Genomic DNA, 18,472 nt, shown 5'->3' with positions numbered 1-18,472 from the left:
AATTTGTTTTTCAGATGCTGACTGGGCTTCAGATTTACAAGACCGCAAATCGATCAGTGGTTATTCTATTTTTATGGGCGATGGGCTGATTGCATGGGAATCTAAGAAGCAGCATGTAGTTTCTCTTAGCACCATGAAATCGGAATACATCGCAATGTGCAACGCAGCAAAGGAAGTATCTTTCCTACGAAGTTTATTGACAGAAATGGGTTTTGAGCAGTATGTCGCTAAAGCATCAACAATATTTTGCGACAACCAAAGTGCACAGTTCGCAGTCAAAAATCCTATGGCACACAAGCGTAGCAAGCATATTGACATAAAGTTTCACTACATACGCGAAAAATATGTCCAAAACGAAATCGATATTGAGTACGTTCCATCAGCGAAAAACGTCGCAGATATATTTACGAAGCCCCTATCTGGAGACAAACATATAAATTTATGTAAATTGTTAAAGATAATTCTAGCATAGTTTGAGTTATATTTTAGAATTACATTTTTTATATTTTAAATATGAATCGCATTTGGGTTGAGGCGGAATTTGTAAGAGAAAATGCAACTCTGATGTTTGTAACAGAGGCAACCCAAACACGATAACTTTTAGTACACAACTTCAACTCTGTATTAGTTATAAGCCAAAGCTGATTACAATAAATGAATTACTAGTGAACGGTCGTGTCTCGATTTCTCTCGGATATTTAACAAAATCATAGTACCATACAATCACTGGAGTCAACATCCATGCCACGTATAGGAGCTTTCTTAATGGTAGTACCAGCGTCACCATCATCATCGATATCGTCGCTTGTGGTGCAAAGTTTTTTCAATAAATAACCAATTTGTATTTGACGAAAGCGTTTGGTGCCTTTAGCCATAGTTGACATTGATTTGATCTTAAATTTTAAAATATATATGATAGTAAAATGTATATATTTATTTTTTTCATGCTAACCACTTACGACATTAAATTATGTGATTCTGTATCAAATAATTGAAAAGGTTTTGCCTCCTGTCAAGTGCTTCATCAATACCGGATTCATCCCCTTCATCCTCAGTAGTGAAGAGGGTGTCTGTACTTTGTTCGTTCATGTCATACAAGTCGTCAAAAGAAATGCAAATGTTATGCAAAACGCATACGCTGACTACTATGTTAGTTATCATCTTAAGGTCAATTTGCTCTGTAAACATTAAAAGCCTCCGAAATCTGCCTTTCAACAAACCAAATGCGTTTTCAACTACCATTCGTGTAGATGAAAGTATTTCGTTGAACTTTCTTTGCGCATCATTTAAATTTCCATAGTCTTTGAACGGTGATACTATCCACTTGTTCGAAGGATACGCGGAATCTCCTATGATGAAATGCGAGTTGGGAAACATTTCCTCGTCTTCAAAGAGTTTGGATCGTCTTAGTACCCTATAATCGTGAAGCGATCCTGGTTCACCACAGGTAACATCAATAAATTTTTTGTTACAATCGACTACGGCTTGAACCACTATGCTGTATGCTTTCTTCCTATTAAAGTACATTTCCTTACAATTATTTGGCCCCTTAATGGCAATGTGTGTGCAATCGATTGCCCCAATTACACCCGGAATACGTTTCTTTTCACGAAATTGTTCTGCATTTTCATGCAAATAAGCCCCTTGTGGCCACTTTATGTGTTCACCGGCTATGGACACCAAAAAAGTAGCAAGTCGCTGCACTACTGACCACGCTGCCGACTGAGCCACCCCAAACAAATTACCTAGTTGTCTGAAGGTCACTGTGTTGCTCACGTAGCAAATATATATATATACAGACTTTTTGACCGTAACTGGTGGCCTTTCACCGCTAGATGGATCAGGGGAATAATTGGAATATCTCACTAAAAGGAAAAATAATTTAAGTGATTTAGTATTTACAAACTTATATGAATAATTTATTGGATATTACTAATAAGGTATTCCACAGTTTCACGTTTCAGTCTCATGTGCATCTTAAAATCTTTCTGATTCATCGCATCAAGAGTCGCTTCGAAATTTTCGCACTTTACATGATCTTCATTTTCGGTGTCAGAGTCCTCAGAGGAGCTGGAACCTGTGAAAACAGCATCTAAGATTTCGTCGACAACTTCTTCCTGCCTACGGGCACGCAATTCACTCTGGTCATCCAAGAGAAGAAATTCAATCTGAAAGATTACTACACCTCATTTCTTTCTAATTTCTTTAATTAATTAGTAATTTACCATATAGTTTTCCGGAGCACTCATTTTGCTTTTCTTTTATTAGTATTTTGCTTATTTATTGCCAGTAAGTTTTCAAAAACGTTGTATTGCAATTTCACGAGTTTTGCAACGAAAATATAAAAAAAGGCGCCAAGATAGGTGCTCAAAACACAACAAATATTATAATTTACAAAAATGTTTTAATTTTCGTGCTTAAACAAAGAAAACGTCAATAATAAACAACAGATGATTTTGACAGCTGAAATGTTACCAGTGTTGTTAACTACGTGCAGGGAAATTTTAACCGAGTTTGGCGTTCTTTTCGCACTCGCTTAGAATAGAACGCGGCTAGTATTGCTTACACTTTCCAAATCCACGCTTTTCTGGTTTTTATTCTGCAAATCCATTAAAAAATTAAATTTTTTGCTGGTTGTCACATAGACTTGACCCCTTTCATTTAAATCCATAATCAACTTATCCAATGCAACGTTTAGCGTGTCTCTTTTAAATTTCTCTGCGCCGCACACTGAGACTTTAGCTGTAGACTTATCGGCAAATTTTGAAGTAATTTGACCCTTGTAAACATCGTTGTAATTTGTTTCCACACTAGTACTTAATTTCATAGCTTTCTTTTCGTACTCGTTTAGCTTCTGATCTGAATGCTGTCTTATGTTTTACACGAACTCTTTGCCTTCGCAAATATTTAAGCCAGGGCTCTGTATTTCTTTATTTACTACATGAAATCTCTCCAAAATTTCTTCCCAAAATGTGATCAAAATTGCAAATGATAGTTTCGCCAGTTTATTAAACACACTTCGTGCCTCTTTTCTGTAATCAGCTTACTCGTCCTCATTTTCGCTAAAAGTTTTAAAATTTTCATAATTTCAGAAAAATGATTTTTTAAAGCTTTGACAGCCTCATAATGACAAGACCATCTGGTTTGGCTTAAAGTTTTTAACATAAATTTTAGTTGCATTTCACGATGTAACAATTCCCACCTATGGGTTGTAGATGAAAAGAAAACAACTTGCAACTTTAACACATTTTTCACCATCTAGGTCAAGGGAATGTGCAGCACATGGTACATAATCCGCACTTTTATGTTTTTGTTTAATTAATGCTTGGACATCTTTGTACTAACCCGACATATTGGCTGCGTTGCCATAAGACTGTCACATATTGGCTGCGTTGCCATAAGACTGTCCCCTACAATTATCCAGTATCAGCCCATTTTTTTCTAAAAAGTCTTGTAGAATATTAAATAAGTATAAACCAGTATGACTACTAATTTTGATGAACGAGACACATCTTTCGTATACATTTCCCTGAAAACAGTATCGTAATACAATAGCAAGTTGGTCATTGTGAGACAGATCTAGAGTTGAATCCATCACGATTGAATAATACTTTGTGTCGTCGTTATTTATTTGATTTATAATTTGTTTCACTATCTGTTTGCCCATAATATCAATAACTTCCTCATATACTGTTTTTGATAAGTACGATATTGCCGATTTCGGTCGCAGCTCTCGTTGTTCAATATGTTCCCGAATGAATGGGTCAAACTCTGCCAATAGATCCAGAGCTCCCATGAAATTACCATTATGTAGTGAACCAAATACTTCTTCGGAACCTCTAAATACTAAGCCCCTTATGCTCAAAAATTGTATCACTGCAATAACCCGTTTCATGACATTATGATAGTACTCTGTTTTCTTTCTTTGACTGATCCTGGAGCTGCTTATCTACAACAAACTTATTTTCTTTTCGTGTCAGCCAAGCTAACATAGAAATTTTATGTTCATTAGAATTTTCGTGATTTTGTAAAGACGTTCCTATGTGTTTCCAATCAGGAAATCCCGTTTAAACGGTTCTGGCCGTCTAATGTGACTGTGGTAGTATAATATCAGTGCGTCTGGTGTGGCATTCGTCTTTTATTTTTATTGGTGGCTGGGGGCCCTTCGCATCCACGGAGCCCTGGACTGAATCCCAAAAAGTCATTAGGTAGATCCGCCTATGTTAACGGACGGACGGACGGACGGACATGGCTCCCTAAATTTTTTTTTGATACTGCTGATTTTGATATATGGAGGTCTCTATCTATCTCGATTCCTTTATACATGTACAACCAACCGTTATCCAATCAAAGTTGTGTGCAAAGCACGCTGAGTATAAAAATATCGACTTCGGAATTATTATAAAAACCGTCTCTAAACTTAAAAAGTCACTAAAGCTTTTCATGATCGGGTTGGTAGCAGTAAAGTTATTTATAGAAATTTCATGCATGCATTAAATAAGCATGTTATTGTTGTTGTTGTATTAACATTGCTTCGCCCCATTCAATGGGCGAATTGTGATCAAAGTCCTCTAACGGGAGTCCAAGGAAACTGGCTGTTTCAACGGGGGCGGATCATAGGGAGATAGGTGTTAGACCCATGCGTTCCACATTACAATTGAAAAGAGGGTTGGTGTCATGTGGGGACACATCGCATGCAGAACATATCTGGACAAGTAAGAGTTTAACCTGTTACAGTATCCAGAAAGAAGTAGGGCCAGTGCTTTAGAAGATGTTCCCTTAATCCCCGCGGTGGCGTTGCTAGATCAAGCAGTTGTTTTCTGGGATGTCCTGGTTTATGACAATTAAGCTAACACTGCTTGTTCAGCTCTTTAATATTGAGCTCTTTGGCCTCATTCTGTATGTGGTGTTCGGGGCTCATAAGGAGGAATCCGGTTCTGATTGCAGCATTTTGACAGGTCTGTAGCCTTTTTCAGTGTGGATTTTTAAGACCAGGCAACCAAACTGGTGATACGTTGCTCATGAGCTGCCGGACAATTGCTTTGTACGTGGTTAGGAACGTTTCTTTATCTTTTCCCCATGTGTTGCCAGCAAGCAACTTGAGGATTTTGTTAAGATGTTGTACTTTAGAAACAACCTCGATGGCATGAGCCTTGAATGTTAGAGTATTATCGAACCTTACCCCTAAGATATTTGGGTGACTGACAGTGCGTAGTATGGCACCATCGACGCGTATGTCTAATATTTGAGACATCGGTGATAATGCCAAGTTGCGCGAGGTGAAGAAACCGGAAAGATCGGGAAGATAGTTGGTCATTTTAGAAACTAATTCATCAATAGAAGGGCCAGGTTCTGTAGCCATAATCATGCAGTCGTCAGCATGGAAAATAATTGTGACTCCTTCTGGTGGGGGGGAGTTTTGATATGTAGAAACTAAACAGAAATGGGGATAGGACACCATCCTGTGGAATCCCCTGTTTAATTTGTCTGGGTTTAGAAACTTCGTTCCTAAATTGAACCGACGTCTGCCGACCATTCAGATAATTAGCGGTCCATCTTTTTAGACAAGGGCTGTAGTTGATTGTGTCAAAGGGCGAGTGTCATTTGCATAAAATAAGTATGTTGTATCAATGGTCGTATGCTTGTTACGATACACTTTTCTGAAATTTCTTTTCACGTACATATATAATTTAGGACCCTTTGATTTTTGTGTATAGTCTAGACCGACCAAACCGGTAAGAATTAATGGGCTTATAATCCACATTGATGGCTTCAAGTTGCGTCATCTCTCATTATATCAATGGAAGCCGCTTTTTTTGGAAGCTTGTGGAAATAAAACGCTAGGTAGTAGAGCTACAAAAGTATCGATATAAATATCGATACATCGAGTACTAGGTTCATAGTGCGATTATCGATGTTTTTTTCTAAATATCGAGTACTGTATTCCCATTTCTTATACGTTTTTCGAGCGACAGAATTACCAGCGTCTAAAACTTTGGTAAGACAAATAAAACATGAATAAATAAAATTACATACATTATGTCAGATTTGAGTTTATTTCAGATGACCTAACAAGTTGGTGGCTCTGAATATTGAAAAATTCTTACAAAAGTTCAATGTGAAAAGTACGTTATTTTTTCATATTATATAGACATATATATGTACTTGTATTCGTATATGTAGATATATACTAGACTGGGTTGGTCCCCATACAAAAAAGAAGTTGCTAATGTCCGCCCCTAAATTTAAAGATTATGTTGAGAGGGTTTCGGAAACACTTTTTAAAATTTTTTTTGATCCTTCGCACTACAGCCGAAAAGGTTGTAACTTGATTATTTGACGACCGAATTTTAAAATTGATATGTAATTATTTTGGCCTTGAGAAGCTTCACATTTCCGTTAAATGTCCTTTTAAGCTATGAAGTCGTTTTCACATGACTAGGTCAGCTAACAAAATTGTCGAAGTTTACGGAGAGCTCTTGGTCGTATGCAGTATAATGAGTGGTTCAACAAGTTTGAAGGTGGTAATTTTGATGTGAGAAACGCTGACCGCGGCAAACCACCGAAATTATTCGAGGACGTCGAGTTGCCGGCTTTGCTGGATGAAGCCGGTAGTCAGACGCAAAAACAGCTCGCAGAACAACCAAACATGTACCAGACAATCATTTCCAGACGTTTGAAATCCAAGCGAAAGATAATGAAAACTGGAACATGGGTGCCACATGAGCTGAACGACAGACAGCAGGAAAACCTGAAAACAACATGTGAAATACTGCTCGCCAGACAAAAAAGAGAAGGGAGAAAAGGCTTTGAAGAGATTTACAAGGTATAATCGAAACAGCTGTCTCCTTGTCCGTCCTGATGTCACCTTGTTTAAATTTTTCCCAAATTATTAGATAAAAAAAAAAAAGAAAGTTGTTTTTGCATCGGTCGGTACTGGCGATGAAAAGTGGATTTATTTCGTGAATCCCAAACGCAAGAGATCGTATGTGAACCTTGGCGAACCAGCACAATCGTCCCCAAGACCAAATCGCTTTGGAAAAAAGACAACGTTCTGTGTTTTCTGGGATCAGCGTGTGTAATCTGGTATGAGCTTCTAAAACCAGGCGAAACTGTTAATGGTAAACGCTACCAACACCAATTTGCTAACTTGGACCGTGCCCTGCGCCAAAAATGCCCAGAATATGAAATTAGGCATGACAAAGTGATTTTGACTTATATGCATCGATGGGGCACGCACTTAGCGAACAGCGCTTCACTTCTTACGAAAATGTTAGAAAATGGGTCGATGACTGGTTTGCTTCAAAAAACGCAGACTTTTTTCGGCAAGGTATCCATAAATTGCCTGAGTGGTGATCAAAATATGTAGCTAGCGAGGTCGCTTACTTTGAATAAAATATTCGTTACCATTCTCTTGAAATAAATGTGTTTTTTTTTTAATAAAAAATACCGGTTTCATATGCATACACCGATAAAATAACAGTTGCAATAAATATTGAAAGTTCTATAAGTTCTTTGTTTATTATTTTAGTAATATGGTTTCAAAGCAACATTTTCTTGAAATTTTAAGTACGGAAATGTGAAGCTTCTCAAAACCAATATAATGACATATCAATTTTAAAAATCGGACGTCAAATAATCAAGTTACAACGAAAATCCCTTTTCGGCTGTATTTCGAAGGACCAAAAAAAAAAAAATTTTTTTTTCCGAAACCCCCTCAACATCATGCGGACATTAGCAACTTTTTTTTACGACCCAGTCTAATATATACGCAACAGAAGACATCATTGAGTTGGACGAAGAAAATTGTGTTGCCAAAAAGCTAGCATTTGCATCCATTTTGACAAAATCAGTAATACTTTTGCAAAATACCACTACTGCAAAAAATGTTATAAAACTAGTGGTAATACGTCCAATTTGTTTACCCATCTAGAACGATCGCATACAACTGCAAATTAAGAATCACATAGCTCGCCAAAGAAGATTGATTTTTACATGAAAAAAACATACGAAGGTCCATCATCACGTAAAAAGGCTTTTGACAGCACCCTACTAGGGTTTAGTCACCGCAGACGTTCGACCTTTTCCCATAGTGGATTACAAAGGGTTATGTAACTTTGCATATACCCTCATTTCGTTGTATAAGCTACCATCGCGGACAACTTTGCAGATTGTGTTTTATGATCGTTTCGAAGTTATGAGGACAATATTATATATGTACATATATACATGTACATATTGTATTTACATAAATATCTGATATATACCAGATATTGTATTTAAATTGAGTAAGCGCTTTTCACTATAAAAAAAAATTCGATATATATCGCGATATATCGATACCCTCCCTCTTAAATATCGAAAATATCGAGTAAGCCTAATATCGATACTTTTGCAGCTCTAATACATACAAAGAAACACACGCCTTCCATGTACTTCGTTTTTTTTTTGTTTTCTGGTTTAGTGTTAAAAACGTAATATGCCAGAAGTACAAATTTCAAAGCAGCTAAAAAAATACCTGATCTCCATTCACCACATGTATGGTTCCGCCGTTATGAAACTATTTACATAGCTAGAAAAAGCTGCTGTTATTGTCAGTACATATGTAGTGTTTTATACTCAGTTGCGCAGAACTCACAGAGTATATTAACTTTGATTGGATAACGTTTGGTTGTACAGGTATAAAGGAATCGAGATAGATATAGACTTCCATATATCAAAATAATCGGCATCGAAAAAAAATTTGATTGGGCCATGTCCGTCCGTCCGTCTGTCCGTTAACACGATAACTTGAGAAAATTTTAAGGTATCTTGATGAAATTTGGTATGTAGGTTCCTGGGCACTCATCTCAGATCGCTATTTAAAATGAACGATATCGGACTATAAACACGCCCACTTTTTCGATATCGAAAATTTCGAAAAATCGAAAAAGTGCCTTAATTCATTACCAAAGACGGATAAAGCGATGAAACTTGGTAGGTGAGTTGAACTTATGACGCAGAATAGAAAATTAGTAAAATTTTGGACAATGGGCGTGGCAGCGCCCACTTTTAAAAGAAGGTAATTAGAAGTTTTGCAAGCTGTAATTTGGCAGTCGTTGAAGATATCATGATAAAATTTGGCAGGAACGTTACTCCTATTACTATCTACATGCTTAATAAAAATTAGCAACATCGGAGAACGACCAGGCGCAAATTTAAAAAAAAAAAGTTAATATCTTTACAGTATATAAGTAAATTATGTCAACAATCAACTCCAGTAATGATATGGTGCAACAAAATACAAAAATAAAAGAAATTTTCAAGATGGGCGTGGCTCCGCCCTTTTTCATTTAATTTGTCTAGGATGCTTTTAATGCCATAAGTCGAACAAAGTTTACCAATCCTTGTGAAATTTGGTAGGGGCTTAGATTCTAGGACGATAACGGTTTTCTGTGAAAAAGGGCGAAATCGGTTGAAGCCACGCCCAATTTTTATACACAGTCGGCCGTCTGTCCTTCCGCTCGGCCGTTAACACGATAACCTGAGCAAAAATATATCTTTACTAAACTCAGTTCACGTAATTATTTGAACTCACTTTGTATTGGTATACAAAATGGCCGAAATCCGACTATGACCATGCCCACTTTTTCGATATCGAAAATTACGAAAAATGAAAAGAATGCCATAATTCTATACCAAATGCGAAAAAAGGGATGAAACATGGTAATTGGATTGGTTTATTGACGCAAAATATAACTTTAGAAAAAAACTTGGTAAAATGGGTATGACACCTACCATGTTAAGTAAAATAAAATGAAAAAGTTCTGCAGGGCGAGATCAAAAGCCCTTGGAATCTTGGCAGGAATACTGTTCGTGGTATTACATATATAAATAAATTAGCGGTACCCGACAGATGATGGTCTGGGTCACCCTGGTTCACATTTTGGTCGATATCTCGAAAACCTATACAACTACCACCACTCCCTTTTAAAACCCCCATTAATACCTTTAATTTGATACCCATATCGTACAAACACATTCTAGAGTCAGCCCTGGTCCACCTTTATGGCGATATCCCTAAATGGCGTCCACCTATAGAACCATGGCCCTCTTAAAATACCCTTTAATACATCCATTTGATACAAATGTCATACAAACACATTCCAGGGTTACCCTAGGTTCATTTTCCTACATGGTGATTTTCCCTTACTTTGTCTCCATAGCTCTCAACTGAGTATGTAACGTTCGGTTACATCCGAACTTAGCCCTCCTTACTTGTTTAAACTATATTTATTTATTTCCCTTCCATTAAAGTTTTACGCGTTTAAGTAGCAAATTGTTAACTTTCTTGAGGCTTTTGACGACAGACCGCCAACCCAAAATCTCTTTTAAAGAGCTTAATTGCCGGGGTTTCAGTGGGAGTTTAAACTCTAGTTAGATATGATTAGAGTTAACCTTGCCACTTTGTTCGATAACGTACAATTGTGCTGCTCATCTCAGCTTAAGCGGCCGTTACTGTTGTTTAAACTGGCTCTAAAATACCGGACATAAATCGCACTCACGTCATTTTAAATTTAAAATACTTTTTTGCAAATAAAATAGCGTCTAAGTTGATTAAAACAGACTTAAAATGATGTTTAATTTATAAGCATGTTAAAACCAGTAAAAATCTATTTTAATTTGACTATTACAGTATACCATTATAGTAGTATTTGAGCACATAGGCCAAGATCTAGACATTATGGTGAAGTGAACAGTTGTATCCCGTATCCCCCTAAAAATGGTTTCCTAAGTCGCCACTTTGGTTCATCCAGACATCGAACGTTCCAACTAACGTATGCGCGGTTCATGGTTTATATAGATGTTAGTCTAAAAGATTGTGTCTTCTGGTTACATACAGGAACACTTCCGTACTCCCGAGATTATGTCAATACTATTTGGGCCAGTACGAAACCGTATACGGAATATTTTCAAAACTACTTTTAGAATACCTCAGGATTATTTCGGGATTGTGCTCGCAATCGTTTCAGAACTGTTTATAGATTAGATACTATTTCAATTTTTCTAAGACCATTTCAGGACCGTTTAGGGACTGTGTTCGAGATCTTCTTAGGGATGTTTTGGATCCGTTTCTGCATTATTTTCGCAATATTATCGTCGAGAATTTTTGGGGACTAGGTTCCACTCGGAGACATTTTTGTCCATATTGAGTGCCCCCAGTAAGTACAGGGTGGCGGAAAATCCGTTTAGCCCCAGTACCTCTTAGTGTCCCTCAACGAACCACTTGCTTTCCCTGATGAACCCAAGAAGAAGCGAGACGTCCACCTTCCTAACCTTTGCCAGGCTGTGGAAGAAGCGTGAGCCCAGAAATCTGAGCCTTCTTCTTTGAAGCGCCGGGCATCGGCTGAGAAAGTGGTAGATCGACTTCTCTTCCTCCTCACCCTGATAGATTATGCAGAGGGAGCTTGTTGGTATTCGCCAGCGTAGGAGCATTGGTGCGATAGCACAATGACCTGTGATGACACCCGTGAGTACCCTCACCGCAGATTTGTTCAGTTTGAGAAGGAAGCTGGTGTCCTTCCTATCCAAGCATGGCCATAAGGACCTTCAGAATTCGCAGTCAACCCTATTTGTCCATAGCAAGTCCGTTGCCCTGTTCTCATATTCGTCGATTCTCCCTAGGAGATAACTCAGCGGCGGTCGGACGGAACTGTCGACCTCACTTATGTCTAAGTCGGAACCTTTCCTAGCCATCTCATCTGCGAGTTAATTCCCTTCAAAGCCGCTGTGCCCAGGAACCCAGCAAAGGGAGACATTGACATGACTTATAGAAGCCAGAGCGGCTCTACACCTCCGATTTGATCATGTTGGACTCCAATGCCTTTAAGGCGGCTTGGCTGTCAACAAAGATTGTTACGTCGGTGTTGGAGACCGCACTATCTTGGAGTAGCTTTGCCGCTCTGTCTATGTCTGAGGTCTATGCTTCAGCTTGGAATACACTGCATGCGTCAGGAAGTCGGAATGATTGGCTTAGCTGTAGATGTGTTGAGTACATCCCAGCTCCAGTTCGCTTTTCCATTTTCGAACCGTCGGTGTATATTATGATGCCCCTGCCATTGTCTAGGCCTACATCCCATTCCTCCCTTGAAAGATATCGTATGTTCTGAACGTGGAAGTCCAAAATCCCTGTGATGTGGTCTGTTTTGGATGTTAGGTCAGTTATTATTCAGTTTAATTGCCCCTTCGTCATATCGTCCAGAATCGTCGCGTGTCCGTGCTTAGCTGTTTTCCACATGTTGGATTGTCTTAGTCGTAGACCTCCTCTAGCCGCTAATCCCTGCACGAAGACTTGTAGAGGCGTCAAGTGAAAGATTACCTTTAGCGCTTCCTGAGGTGCGCTGCTCACGGCACTTGACATTCCAAGACATGCCAGCCTTTGTACCTTCCCGATCCTCTGTTGATTACTTTTTTTTCTAGCGCCTTCCACCAGACTAGAGCTCCATATGTAAGTATCGGTGGAATGACTGTGCTGTACATGCCATGAATGACATGTGGTGCCAATCCCCAGTTCCTCCCAAAAGCGTAGTATGCTGCTAGAGCTTTCTTTGATCTCATCTCAACGTTCCTTCTCCAGCTTACCTTGGAATCGAGTATAATTCCAAGATACTTCTCTTCCGAAGATAGGTTTAACGTTGTGCCGTTTAGCCTCGGCAAGTTAAAGGAGGGTATCTTTGTCTTTGTCGTGAACAGGATAAGCTCGGTTTTTGTTCGGTTTACACACAGCCCATTTTGCCCTGCCCATCGCGAAATGTCGCGAAGTACCGATTCCATGAGTTCGCTGATAGTTGCAAGAATTTGGCTTTGATAAGAATCACTAAATCATCGGCGTACGCAACTACCTTTTTTCATTTTCTCCTACAGATTTCAAGAATTTCGTTGACCACCAGTATCCAGAGAAGAGGCGATAGCACCCGGTCTTGGGGGGTGCCTCTGGTGGTCATTTTGCCAATAGAACCAGTCCCTAAAGTCGCGTTGACAACTCTACACCTAAGCATAGAATCGATCCATACGACTATAGAGCTTTGGGTTCCATATTGTGAAAGAGCCTTGCAGATGGTCTCTGTCTGCACGTTGTTGAAAGCGCCCTCAATGTCGATAAAATCTGGCGTGTACTCCTTGCAGTTCAGTGAGTTCTCGATGACACTGACTGCGTCACGGAGGGCACTTACAACTGATTTGCTTTTTTGGTATGCGTGCTGAGCTGCACCCATCTGCCAGATATTGGCACTGCTCTAATATGTAGATCGATAAGTCTCCCCAGTGTTTTAAGGATTACGGAGGAGAGGCTTATTGGTCTATAGTCTTTGGCTTCCGAGTGGTTAAGTTGGTATCAATTCGTCACAAGCGGCTTGTAATATAGCCGGTATCACACCATCCGTCCCGCCGATTTGTAGGGTTCTAATGATTTTATAGCCCAAGATAATTTATCCCGGTCAGCGATGTCGGTGACGTCGGTTTCCGGAGGTTATGCGAGGTTTTCTGGCATCGTCGTGACTGTCGTATCCGTGCATCCCAGAAAGTGTGTCTCAATCAAGGCCTCTAGAGTTTCCTGACTGGAGACGGTCCATGAGCAATCAGATTTCCTTATGCTACTAGGGGCTGAACTAGATCCAGATAGTATTTTTCGAAGTCTTGATGCCTCATTTGTCGTCGCCAAGTTCTCACAGTATTGTTCCCATGATATCCTTTTTGCCTTCCTGATGCAGCTTTTATATTTGTTAAAGCTACATATGTAAGCATCCCAGTCCTGTTCCAGCCGGCTATGTTTGGCTTTGTTGAAGAGTTTTCTTGTTGCTGATCTGAGTTTGCTTAGCTCTGTGTTCCATCACGTAGTCCTCGGTTTTGTTCGTGGTCTAGTAAGAGGACAACAGAGTTCAAAAGTCTTTGTCAATATCGTTGTCACTCGGTTTAGCTCCCCGTCTGACCTCCATTTCCGTGGATGCTAGTTTGTGAGACACTACTTCAGAATATTTATTCCAGTCTGTTTTTCTTGGATTTCTATAAGGCCAGGGAATTTCCACTTCAAGATCGATGTTGAAGAGTATCCTACTGTGATCCGAAAAGGAGCATGTATCTGATACTCTCCAGTCATCGATTTTTAAAGTGTGAGAGTCTGTGGCCGCGGTGATATCTATGACTTCCTCTCTAATTCTAAATAAATAAATAAAACAAGCAAGGAAGGCTAAGTTCGGATGTAACCGAACATTACATACTCAGCTGAGAGCTTTGGAGACAAAATAAGTGAAAATCACCATGTAGGACAATGAACCTAGGGTAACCCTGGAATGTGTTTGTATTACATGGGAATCAAATGGAGGGTATTAAAGAGTATTTTAAAAGAGGGTGGGCCATAGTTCTATAGGTGGACGCCATTTCGGGATATCGCCATAAAGGTGGACCAGGGGTGACTCTAGAATGCGTTTGTACGATATGGATATCAAATGAAAGGTGTTGATGAGTATTTTAAAAGGGAGTGGGCTTTAGTTCTGTAGGTGGACGCCTTTTCCAGATATCGCCATAAAGGTGGACCAGGGGTGACTCTAGAATTTGTTTGTACGATATGGGTATCAAATGAAAGGTGGTATTGAGTATTTTAAAAGGGAGTGGGCCATAGTTCTATAGGTGGACGCCATTTCGGGATATCGCCATAAAGGTGGACAAGGGGTGACTCTAGAATGCGTTTGTACGATATGGGTATCAAATTAAAAGAGTTGATGAGTATTTTAAAAGGGAGAGGGCCTTAGTTCTATAGGTAGACGCCTTTTCGAGATATCGCCATAAAGGTGGACCAGGCGTGCTCTAGAATGCGTTTGTACGATATGGGTATCAAATTAAAGGTGTTGATGAGTATTTTAAAAGGGAGTGGGCCTTAGTTCTATAGGTAGACGCCTTTTCAAAATATATCGCCATAGAGGTGGACCAGGCGTGACTCTATAATGTGTTTGTACGATACGGGTATCAAATCAAAGGTATTGATGATGGTTTTAAAAGGGAGTGGCCCTTAGTTGTATATGTGATGGCAGGTGTCACACCCATTTTACAAAATTTTTTTTTTAAGTTATATTTTGCGTCAATAAACCAATCTAATTACCATGTTTCATCCCTTTTTTCATATTTGGTATAGAATTATGGAATTTTTTTATTTTTCGTAATTTTCGATATCGAAAAAGAGTCGGATTTCGGCCATTTTTTATACCAAGATAAAGTGAGTTCAGATAACTACGTGAACTAAGTTTAGTAAAGATAGATCGATTTTTGCTCCAGTTATCGTGTTAACGGCCGAGCGGAAGGACAGACGGCCGACTGTGTATAAAACTGGACGTGGCTTCAACCGATTTCGCCCATTTTCCCAGAAAAGAGTTATCGTCATAGAATCTATGCCCCTACTAAATTTCACAAGGATTGGTAAATTTTTGTTCGACTTATGGCATTAAAAGTATCTTAGACAAATGAAAAAGGGCGGAGCCACGCACATTTTGAAATTTTCTTTTATTTTTGTATTTTGTTGCACCATATCATTACTGGAGTTGAATGTTGACATAATTACTTATATACTGTAAAAATATTAAATTTTTTGTTAAAATTCGACTCTAAAAAAAATTTTTTTAAGTGGACGTGGTCGTCATCCGATTTCGCTAAGTTTTATATAGCACACATACAGGAATAGGTGTAACGTTCTCGCCAAATTTCATCATGATATCTTCAAACGACTGCCAAATTACAGGTTTGCAAAACTTTTAAATTACCTTCTTTTAAAAGTAGGCCGTGCCACTCCCATTGTCCAAAATTTTACTAATTTGCTATTCTGCGTTATAAGGTCAACCCACCTGCCAAGTTTCATCGCTTTATCCGTCTTTGGTAATGAATCATCACACTTTTTCGGTTTTTCGACATTTTCGATATGGAAAAAGTGGGCGTCGTTATAGTCCGATTTCGTTCATTTTAAATAACGATCTGAGATGAGTGCCGAGGAACCTATATACCAAATTTCATCAAGATACCTCAAAATTTACTCAAGATAGTGTGTTACGGACGGACGGACATGGCTAAATGTATTTCTTTTTTCGCCCAGATAATTTTGATATATAGAAGTCTATATCTATCTCGATTAGTTTATGCCGTTACGGATTACCGTTATGCGAACAAAGTTAATATACTCTGTGAGCTCTGCTCAGCTGAGTATAAAAATAAATAAACGTTGGCTGGTTGCCTTTGTTGCATACAATTAGGTTAGTAGTATGTAAGTAGTCAAAGATGGACTCACCTCTTGCATTTGTGTCGCTACTCCCCCATAGCTCATGATGTCCGTTGGCGTCGCAGCCTATGACAAGGTCCATCCCATACGTTTCCGCGAACTCCACGGGTTTTCGGACAGGTGTCGGTGGTGGCGTGTCCCCCTCGTACGGGAAGTATTCGGACGATAGCAGCAGCTTGCGCCCCTGCTTTTGTTCGCACACTATAGTGACGAGGTCTCCGTTGCAGTGCTGTGTAAAGATAAATATATTAATATTTTTCTTAGCTACTATGCAGGCTCTAATTTTAACCTCTTTTGGTGCATGTAGACGGTAGCCGTCCAGCTCTAATCCACAAACCCTGTCCCTAACAATCCAGGGCTCTTGGGTTAGAGCTATGTCCACTCCGTTTTCTGCAATGAACTTTGTTAGGTCGAGCAAGGCGGAAGCTGAGTGGTGCAAATTATTCTGCACCACCGCGAGTTCTCGCTTTACGGAATCTGGCCCGTTAATCGGCACAAAAACCCTAAGGGAGCCCAGCCCAAATCTAACGATCCTATTAAGCTTCCTTATGGCTTGCAGTGACGTTTGATTAATTGCGATCAGTAGGTCGCTGCCCGCCCTTGTCTTGGAGGTAGTCATAGAGACCACCTGCCACTGGTCTGCCATTAGCTCCTTGTTCTGCTTGCCCAGTAGTTTCAGTATGGACTCCGTTGCCATTATTGGAGGTGGCATCCACATTGAGACCACCGGACGAAGCGGTAAACTGGAGCAAGGGATCACCTCCAACTGTGCTCCCGGCCAAAGAGCGCACAAGCCGTGGACTGCTTTCGTTAAGGAATCCACAGATTTCTTTTTGCAGCAGTCGATGACCTTGACGCCCTTCTGCCAGCCCACGCCGTCGAAGGGTATCTCATCTCTCTCAGCCTCGAGCATCCTCTCCATTAGCTTGCCCTCTACAATCAGCCACCTTTCCGGCGTTATCTTCCCGCCAGGGTTGATTTTTTCGATGATGGCTACTTGTAGGCCTGAGGGCAGCCGAGGGTAGCATGATGTTTCCGCTTTTTCGACTCCTTTTCTGGTCCATCATCGGATCTGATCCTCTTCTGGCCTTGTGCGCCCATCAATCCAGACCAGGACGCTTGGTTAGCCTCCTTGTACTGATCGTCTGACGCTTTCCGGCCATCAGATTTAGCAGCCTTAGTTGCCTTGAACTTTGCTACTACCTTCCTGTGTTTCCTAATAAATGCCCTTTCTCTCACAGTGAGAGTGGCAGGGCTTTTCTTCTGCATTTTCCGAAGGTAGCAGGAAGAGTTTTTGTAGCCCTTCAAGGCTTTCTGCTCCCTTTTCAACTTCTCTGACTCTGACCCTTTGTCCTCCGCAGTTCCTGACGTGTGGGCTTGGTCATTCAGCAGAACGCTCTCAGCATCGGAGTCAATTTCATCGTCGTCCCTCACCAGTGACGATAGTTCATCCTCGGTGGCGATGACGATGGTTAGACTCCTCAACTGAGACCTAAAGCTTCCCCCAGCACCAGACTCAGATCCTGCTTTTGCTGTGCTCCACAGAGCGTGCTCGGACAGGGATAGAGCTCTTGTTTAAGTTTATTTCAAGATCATTTAAAAAAATATATTTCAGGGGAGTATTGGATCCTCTTTTTTTAAGAACTCCACCATATCCTTCCTTCTGTTTATCAACGTGTGCTTATCTCCGCCACTGCGAGTATTTCGCGATTTATTGGACATATTTAAATATTATTTCTGGACGGTCTTGATACTATTTTCAAGATTATATCGTGGCGGCCTGCGTCGCGGTTTAAGACTAGTTTTACGAATATGTGAAAGATGAACAGACGTTAAAATTTACAACAAATTAACGCCTTATTAACACTTAACGAAAGATATTTATTATGTCAGCCCACTCAAGTTCGAGCAGTGTTGTTGCTCAGAATTTCGAGCACTGATCCCAACTCACGTTCATTTTATTTCGCTGATATTTGCATAAATATGAATCTGTTTGTTTAACTAATTAAAACTTTCCATTATAGTTATTAATTAAATAGGCTTATTAGGAATAATTTCCGTACTCCCGAGATAACATCAAGACTGTTTGGGATATTTTTCAGGATGAAATCGGAACTATTTTTGCCACTTCGAAAGCGAGTATGGAATCCTTTCGGGACTATTTTTAGAATACCT

General features: G+C 39.8%; 2 protein-coding genes across 5 annotated transcripts in view; one reads left to right on the top strand and one right to left on the bottom strand.

Annotated features, from left to right (window-relative positions):
- Positions 1 to 18,472, top strand: part of LOC137237381 (uncharacterized) — a 617,434-nt gene that overhangs the window by 554,004 nt on the left and 44,958 nt on the right. The window lies entirely within an intron of this gene.
- Positions 679 to 3,196, bottom strand: LOC137243240 (uncharacterized). 3 transcript variants are annotated; one of them, XM_067770742.1, is made up of 4 exons: positions 2,226 to 3,196; positions 1,934 to 2,179; positions 960 to 1,865; positions 679 to 893 (listed from the first exon to the last, which is right to left on the bottom strand). In XM_067770742.1, the coding sequence occupies exons 2-3, from the start codon at positions 1,995 to 1,997 to the stop codon at positions 964 to 966; spliced, it is 966 nt and encodes a 321-aa protein (XP_067626843.1). In that variant the 5' UTR covers positions 1,998 to 2,179; positions 2,226 to 3,196; the 3' UTR covers positions 679 to 893; positions 960 to 963. The 3 variants fall into 3 exon arrangements, with proteins under 3 accessions (XP_067626843.1, XP_067626825.1, XP_067626833.1); XM_067770724.1 differs by having other exon boundaries at positions 1,934 to 2,168; XM_067770732.1 differs by having other exon boundaries at positions 1,934 to 2,141.

Source organism: Eurosta solidaginis, chromosome 1 (assembly GCF_040869045.1).
Source record: "Eurosta solidaginis isolate ZX-2024a chromosome 1, ASM4086904v1, whole genome shotgun sequence".
Lineage (NCBI taxonomy): Eukaryota > Metazoa > Arthropoda > Insecta > Diptera > Tephritidae > Eurosta > Eurosta solidaginis.
This window is presented reverse-complemented; position numbering and strand designations above follow the sequence as displayed.